At 36.6% G+C, this 8907-nt stretch overlaps 1 protein-coding gene across 1 annotated transcript; it reads left to right on the top strand.

Annotated features, from left to right (window-relative positions):
• The first annotated feature begins 2580 nt into the window (after positions 1-2580).
• On the top strand, positions 2581-8594 carry LOC131071621 (uncharacterized). Its single transcript, XM_059218633.1, has 4 exons — positions 2581-3420; positions 3541-3870; positions 3998-7762; positions 7960-8594. The coding sequence occupies exons 1-4, from the start codon at positions 3178-3180 to the stop codon at positions 8425-8427; spliced, it is 4806 nt and encodes a 1601-aa protein (XP_059074616.1). The 5' UTR covers positions 2581-3177; the 3' UTR covers positions 8428-8594.
• Positions 8595-8907: the final 313 nt, after the last annotated feature.

An 8907-nucleotide genomic window follows, 5' to 3' on the forward strand; every position in this document is an offset into this window, starting at 1 on the left:
CAACACTTCTGTCAAGAAGAACAACGCTTATGTTTCCTGAATCGCGCATATGTATCCTGAGACAGCGCTTATGCTGCGTAGAACAACACTTATGCAATACAGACAACATTTTTGCACATTAAGACAACGCTTTTGCAGAAACAACGCTTTTGCACAAGACTTACGGAAAACTTAGAAAACTTTCGAGTAAAATAATAAAATCCAAACTTTACAAAAGGGCATGAAAAACATATGAAAATAGATGCCCAGAAACAAGGAATACATAGGTATAAACACATCAAAGTATCTCAGACTATTAAACCAAGATTTAATCAAATATCTTCATGGCATAAAACAAACAGAACCACTGCAAAACTCACAGAGAATCCAATGAAGACAATCACAACTGAAGGAATCACAAAGGGAAAACCAAACTACTCTCATACAAACAAGGATAAATCAATCAAAGATCTTCCAAACAATTTTTCACAGAGCCGAGAAATCCCATAAACAGGAAAACCAAATATATATCTCCCTCTATAAAAACTCTCATAACATAAAGTTTCCCTCCCAAATATTAACTTTCAGCAATAATAAAACTATAGAGTAAAGTAATATTTCAACCTAGACCCAAAACAATGCAGACACAATGCATACACAAAGAAGCCATTGAAAGCCAAAATGCAAAGTGAAGAACTCCAACCTGCAACTTGAAATAATGGATTGAAGCTGAAGAAGAGCTCTCGCAAGCCAAATCAAATCCAATCCAAGCTCTAGCCAAAACCAAGAGAGAAGAAATCCAAAACCAAGAAGAAAACTTGTTGGAGAAATTTTCAAAGAAGAGCCAACCAACACAAAAAACCTCGCGGAATGAAAATAAAAAGCAACAATAATCCAAAACCCTAGCCTCAATCTCGGCCAATCAAAATATTCCATTTTGGAGTATATTATACCAACCCACCATATAATATAATTTATTCACCCATTTTGAATCTAACCAATGAGAGTGAAGGGTAGGTAAACTAAATAAAATATTCTTATCCAGCTAAGTGGGATTGTTTTATTTCTTTATTTAATTTAATGTGTTCATACACCCCACTTAGGAATAAAAGTCAAACTATTAAATAAATATAAGATGTAAATAAATAATCCAAATGGGGATTAAAAATCAAATAACCCAAAAGCTAATAAAATAAATTAAAGAACCAAATAAATGTAAGATATCAAGTAAATATCAAACCATAGAAGGTCAAATAAATAATTAAATAATCAAATGTCATTAAAGATTAAATCACAAATATTAAATAAATATCAAACATCAATAAGGCTTATCAAATATTAAATAATCATAAATAAATAAACGTTAATTATCCAATAAATATAAATATCAAATAATTAAATATTCAAAACTTATAAATTAAATGCTTTAAAATAAACATTACCAAATATAAAACTACACATCAAGAGCCACATAACTCTCTAACATAATCAAGTAAATAAACCAGTATAAACTGAACTCACAATACCAAAAGGCCAAGCTTATTAACTGACATGGCGAATTATGCCAAGACGCCGACTACTCACGGTGAACAACTTAGACCTAGAGTATGTGAGGGGAACTCGTGCCATCTCCAAACCACATAAGCCATTGGAACTAAAGACATGCTCAGACTTGTGAAGCTAGGTGGAGTCGATGTTTGGTACCTGCAAAATCCTGCAACCACAAAACGACAATACCACATATACATATACACATATAGACAAGCAAGTGATAGAGAATCGCGACGACACATCGCACTCGCAATGAGTGATGTGGAATCGTCTCTATTATGAAGACAGTCAAACAATAGTCAACACATCTCATAAACATCTCATCATATGTAATCATGAAGTAAGGTTGGCGTAATCATAATCATCATCAAAACCATGATAAATCTAATCTATCAATAATCCATCACATAGTGAGCATATAAAATCCATCGAGTACATATATCATCAAATCACATGATCAATCATGATAGTACCAACATCCATATAGATAATCAAAATAGCATATGTCCAATAGTGTCTAACATCAATCCTAAGTCACTGAAGCACATGAGTAATTATCATCCAAATCATCAAAATATAGTCTAGATAAGTCTATCAAACATTATATAAAAGTCAACTCTAGTCAAAATAAGTCAAATCAAGGGTGGACACTACAGACCCAAGGAAAACCCAAACCTGTAAAAACAAAAAAATAAATACTTATTAATGATTTAATTTTGAATGATTGATGACAATTATACTCCAATAAGCACCAATATCCAATGGTTAATTCAAATCCATTTCTTTACTTATTAAACATTATCTCTAGTAACATCTTTTTAAGATCTTTCATAAAATCCTTCACTTCTCTATTGACCCACTACTACTTTCAAATTTATAACATATTCTATATAAACTAAAATTGACATAACCCATGCACCTCCATTACAATATTGTTGTAAAATTATCAAATTGTTATTTGGAACAAATGAAACACCAAAAGAATGAAGCCTTCCTTTGAGGCTTCCCGAACAGGTATAATTTTGATTTTAGTGATGTTCGGGAAGCCTGTTTTCTGTTTGATGTTCGGGAAGCCTCAGCCAAAAGCAATTTTTGTTCTTTACAAATGAAACTCCTCAAGGATCTCTTCGATAAAAATGGGTTAAATTTTCAAAGTAGAGAGGAAGGATCCACCTCTATCTCTAATTGTATAGAAAGAAGCAATTCTTTAAGCTTCCTAATTGTTCTAGATGATGTTTATCATCCAGAACAGTTAGATGTTCTATCGATCGGGCACATGCTTAAAAGGTCTTGCAATAGCCTGTATTATTACAACCCGGGATGTAGGGGTTCTTATAGCCGAGGGAATTAAGGTAGGTTATCATTTAAAAGGAATGGATAAAGATGATGCCAGACAACTTTTCAGCTGGCATGCTTTCTCTCAACCCCATCCGGCAAGAGGATATGAGAATCTCGTTGATGACTTCTTAGGTGTGTGTGGGGGGTTACCGTTGTCTCTTCAAGTTCTTGGAAGGCATGTTCGTGGTCGAGATGAAAATTACTGGAGGTTAGAGCTTATAAAACTTGGTACGACAATGCATCCAGATATACAAAGAACGCTTAAAATAAGCTTTGATGCCCTAAGCCCCGAGGAAAAACAAAATTTTCATGGATATAGCATGCTTCTTTGTTGACCAATTGAAGTGTACAGCCATAAGAGTGTGGAATGCATCGGGATGGAATGCTCAAAATGGACTCCAAACATTAAAAGAGAAAAGCCTTGTTGAAGAAATAGAAGATCCCCTGCCTGTATTGAGAATGCACGACCACCTGCGGGACTTACGAAGAGAAATAGCAAATGAAATAAGCCATCCTCGTCGCCTTTGGCATCCTCAGGAGCTTAAAATTTTGGTATGTGTCTTCCTCCTCAAAATTTCAGATGCATATCAAATCAAAATGATATTTGAAATCTTAACTTCTTATCACAAGACAATCTAAGCAAGACAATCTAAGCCCATTGAGTGAATGCAGGAATCAAATGGATTGAAAACCATCTTTTCTCAAACCAAAGGAAGGTGCTTCCATTCTATTTTTGATAAGTCCCTGAATGCTGAAGTTCAGTTCTTTCTACGAGAATCGGATGATAGAGAAGAGATGTCGTCTTCTTTGTTATGGCTTCACCTTTGTTATCCGTATGTATATTGCAGACCGTATTCTTCCAATTCAAGTCGTCTAAGTTGTCAGGACCACCTGAATTTCAGCGTACAGCCGCAAATTCCTTCATGGATTCCGCTTCAAAATGTGCAGTGTTTAAGAGTCGGCAATGGATATTTCAAAAGACTGTGGCAGCAAGATGCAGAGGTATTCTTTTATTTTCCATAAAAAATCAAGTCTCTATAATTCATATGATAAAATACATTATGTTATGGTACTTTGTTTTATTATTTCTACAATTTAAAGTTAATAACAATTTTATTTCGAGTTTCAGGCTTCTTCACAAATGAAAGAGCTGAAAATTTATGGAACTTTATTGGAAGAGTTTCCAGATTTGTTAGGAATATTGACTCATGTGGAAAGAGAACTCAATGATAGACAACGCATGTCAAAAATGAAACTTTTGATGGTGAACACACGTAGAAAGATTTCAAGATCTCTGCAAAAAATTCAAGGCGGAAAATTTATAGCCCTATTGAATGGTGGTCAAGATCCTGTTATTGTTAAGGCTTCATTGAGTTTGCTTGAATATCTAGTAATTAGAGAACAAGAAAATATAATAAGAATTGTAACTAATGGAAATCAATGTCCAAATCTTAAATCCTTAGATCTTTCTTCATTGATAAACCTTAATGAAGTGCAGTTTACAAGTGTTGAAACATTGCATTGTCTTAAGGTTAGCAAGTGTGAACATCTAAAAAGATTGTCAGCGACATCTAGTTTTACAGAGCTTGAAGAATTGAACATTAGTACATGCCCTAAGCTTGAGGAGCCAAGTCTTGGCTTTCTGAGCTGCCTAAAAAGGATTAGGATCGCTTATTGTAATCTGAAAAGTGTGCCAGGTATATCAAGCTTTAGGATGCTTGTAGAATTGAACATTAATAGATGTCCAAAGCTTGATGAGTTAAGTCTTGCTCATCTGCGCTGCTTGGAGAAAGTCATAATTAAAGACTGTCATCATTTGAAAAGTGTGACAGGACTATCTCATCTTCCAAAGCTTGTAGAAGTTAACATTTCTTGGTGTTGGATACTTGAGCTTGAGTTGTGTCTGTTGGGCTTGAACCGTCTGAAGAGGGTAACAGTTGATAAGTTTGTCAAGGCAAAATGTTTCGAGCTGAATGCTTGTAAAAATTTAGAAACAGTGTCAGGAATATCATTCAAAATGATTCATGTGGTGAACATTTGTGACTGCCCGGAACTTGCGGAATTGCCCATTATTTCTGGTGCAAATTGCCTAGAGTGTATCGCAATTAATGGATGTGGGAAGCTCAATCACATCATGATGGCTGATTGTGGAATCTTAAGAACAATATCAGGTAACTTTGATCCGGTGGGATTATCCATATCAGACTGTCCAATGCTTGAAGAGCTGCCACGTTTTGAGCGTGCGACATACCTTGAGGACATCCGCATTCTCCAGTGTGGAAAACTGCAGAAAGTGTCATTGCCAGCAACTCTGAAGCTTCTGGAGTTGAATGCTTGCAGAGAACTCAAAACTATACATGCAATATCTGCTCTGACAGAGTTGTTGGAGTTGAAAATTGGTGAATGCCCTCAGCTCGAGTTGGGAGTTGCAGATATGATTTGGCTAGAAAAATTAGCAATTGTAAAACTGAAAAGTGTGTCCGAAATATCTAATCTTACAAAGCTTATAGAATTGAAAATTTCTGAGTGCTTGGAGCTTGAGGTTGAGCTGTCTCTCTCGAATTTGAGCTGTTTAGAGAGCATTGATATTGTTCAATGTGGAAAGATGCACATGATAACACTACTAACGAACCTCACTAAATTTAGTCTGGAAGCTTGTAGAGATTTGGAAACAGTGGTAGGAATATCTGATCTTACAAAACTTGCAGAGCTGAATGTAAAACAATGTCCCCAGCTTCAGCTTGAGTTAGATCTTTCCAGCTTGAACACCCTGAAGACGATTACCATTATTAAATGTGGGAATGTGCACAACATGATACTGCCAATGACACTCATGAAACTCAAAGTGCAGCGGTGTAGAAAATTGCGAACAATGGCAGGAATAGGCAATCTAACAAGGCTTACAGAGCTGTGCATTTATAAGTGTCCCGAGCTTGAGGAGTTGCCAGTTATTTGTGGGGCAAGTTGCCTGGAAATGATTGCAATTGATGGATGTAGGAAGCTCAATCGCCTTCAAGTCTCTGATTGTGGGTTTTTTATAGGAGTGTCGGGATTACAGTTTTGCATATCAGACTGTCCGGAGCTTGAGGAGATCTGCATATTCAGGTGTGAGAAGCTACAGAAAATAAGTTTGCCAACAACACTGAAGAGTCTTCACTTGGATACTTGTAAAGACCTGAAAAGTATGTCAAAGTTATCCTATCTCAAGAATCTTCTACAACTGATTATTGTTGGGTGTCGGCAGCTTGAGCTTGAGCTTGGGTTGCATCTAGACTGTATGGACTCTCTCCAGAACATTAAGATCGATGGATGTGGGAAGCTCCTGTTGAACAAATGTAAAAATCTGCATGGAGTGTCACTTTCGTGTAACTTTGACGAGGCATGTTTACCCGTAAGTGATTGTCCAGAGCTTGTGTTCCCAAATTTGGCCCAAATGAACTGCTGGGAGAGTATTAGCATTGTCTCTTGTGAGAAGCTGCAGAAGGTAACACTGTCATGGACACTCATGAAACTCACTGTACAGCGGTGCAAAGAATTGCAAACATTGGTAGGAATCGGCAATCATACAAAGCTTTCAGAATTATACATTAGTGAGTGTCCAGAGCTTGAAGAGCTACCAAATCTTGCCACACTTTGCTGCTTGGAGACAATCAGCATCAATTCGTGTGACAGGCTGCACACCATAACTCTCCCAACAAGTCTAATGAAACTGAGTCTGCAAAGTTGCAGACAATTGGAAACAGTAGCAACAATATCTGGTCTTACAAAACTTGTAGAACTTAACATAAAACAATGTCCTGAGCTTCAGCCTGGGTTGGATCTTTCCAGCTTGAACTTCCTCAAGAGGATTGTTGTTGTTGAGTGTTGGAATATGCACAGCATAACAACGCCAATAACACTGGAGGAACTCACAGTGCAGCGGTGCAGAAAATTGAAAACAGTGGCTGCAGTCGGCTCGCTTACAGAGCTTGCAGATCTGTACATTAGTGACTGTGAGGAGCTTGATGAGTTACCAAGCCTTGCCGGACTCAACTGTTTAAAGCGGATTAACATTGACTGTTGTAAGAAGCTGCACAATTTAACACTGCCAGCTATAGTAATCAAACTCACAGTGAAGCAGTGGGGAGAATCGCAAACATTGGCAGGAATCGGCAATCTTACAAAGCTTACAGATTTGTGCATTGGCGAGTGCCCGGAGCTTGAAGAGCTACCAAGTCTTGCCAGACTTTGCTGCTTGGAGACTTTAAACATCAATTCTTGTGAGAAGCTGCACACCATACAATTGCCAAGAACATTAATCAAACTCATTGTGCAACGCTGCAGAGAATTGGAAACGATTTTAGGAATGGATTATCTTAAAAATCTTAAAGAGCTATGCATTAGTGAGTGCCCCGAGCTTGAGGAGATTCGACTATTCAGGTGTCAGAAGCTGCAGAAATTAACTTTGCCAACAACACTCAAGAGTCTTCATTTGCAGGATTGTACAGAACTCAAAACTGTGTCAGAAATATCTCATCTCAAGAATCTTGTGCAACTAATTATTTCTCGGTGTTGGCAGCTTGAGCTTGAGTTGCGTCTTGAGGGTATGAACTCTCTCCAGAAGATTACTATTGATGAATGTATGGCGCTCAAGTCTATTCTTCTGAAGCAATGTAAAAATTTGAAGAGGGTGTCACTATGTTGTTACTTCAATGTGGCACGGTTATCGGTATGTGATTGCCCAGAGCTTGAGTTCATAAATTTAGGTGGGGAAAGCTCGTGGGAGAGCATTTGCATTTACTCTTGTGAAAAGCTGGAGGAGATAGCAGGTATTGAAGAATTGCATGGATCTGGAGCAATTCAGCTTTTATATTGCAACAATGCATCAATACAGGATTGCATCGCCATGTTGCAGGTATATTGATTAGAAGCCTCTTTTTAACCAAAAATCATATTTCTCATTCTGTCGGTATAGGCTTTTGCTTTCATGATTGATTATCAATTTTGTTCCCATAACATGCTCTATATTTTCCAATCGATGTTTTGAGTGAATCTCTAGATGAAAACAATTTTCTGTAGAAGAATTTAAACTGTTTTCTTTTAAAATTTCAGAGCGTGCCATCAGACTATCTTCTGATAATGTCAAGAGCAGGGGATGGAGCAAAGTCAAATTTAAACCCATCTCTTTTTTCCGAGGGCTTCTTCTGCGCAGATGAAGTGAGTATGTGCCGTCAGGATTTATTCAAGTGGTTGGGTTCTACTAGTGCAATCATCATATGCGCTGTGGTTGAGATTAATAGCTCCACTCATCTATCCCTTGAACAATTTCTGTCAACGTTTTACCTGCGAGAAGGAGAATTGATAATTACAACGGTAATTACCGACCAGTCTGATAAAATGTTCCGCAAATTTAACAAGGAGTTTGAAGATGTTCTTATCGAGCATGGACTGATAAAGAAGTGGTGTGCGTGTGCCGTGAAGAAGGGTTTGGTATGGAGAACACTCCATGTTTTACATACAATTACTCAAAAAATTATTGATAAGCTACATGAGAAACAAGAACAAATTAAGGATTCTTAATTTTCCTATCTACAGAGAACCCTGTCAACTGTGTTTCCCAATATAACAGCTTTACCGATTGCATTTGAATTGCACATGCGAACAGTTTCAACTTTTTGTTTGTTTTATTCCCATTAACATGGATATCACAACTACATTATAATAGAAAATATCTTTGTTGCAAATTAGACACAGAATATAATATTTACAATTTATGATTTTGTTTTTTAAATTGTAATAGCAAATATTGTAACTGGGGATTTTTTTAATGAATATTTGTTCAAAATTTTAAAATATGAATTTAGAAACATTGGACAATAGATTCATGATTGATTTATTTTGTATATAAATTTTGCTCATCAAAGACAACCATTTTTTATTTACGAAGGCAATGGGATAAAACAAAAGAACTATATCTAGAAATCTTACCTTGAATTATTCATTTCTTAACCTGTGGTGAATGAAATTGATTCAAAGGCTTCCATTGCTCTATCTTGTCCA

This window comes from Cryptomeria japonica, chromosome 1 (assembly GCF_030272615.1).
Source record: "Cryptomeria japonica chromosome 1, Sugi_1.0, whole genome shotgun sequence".
NCBI lineage: Eukaryota > Viridiplantae > Streptophyta > Pinopsida > Cupressales > Cupressaceae > Cryptomeria > Cryptomeria japonica.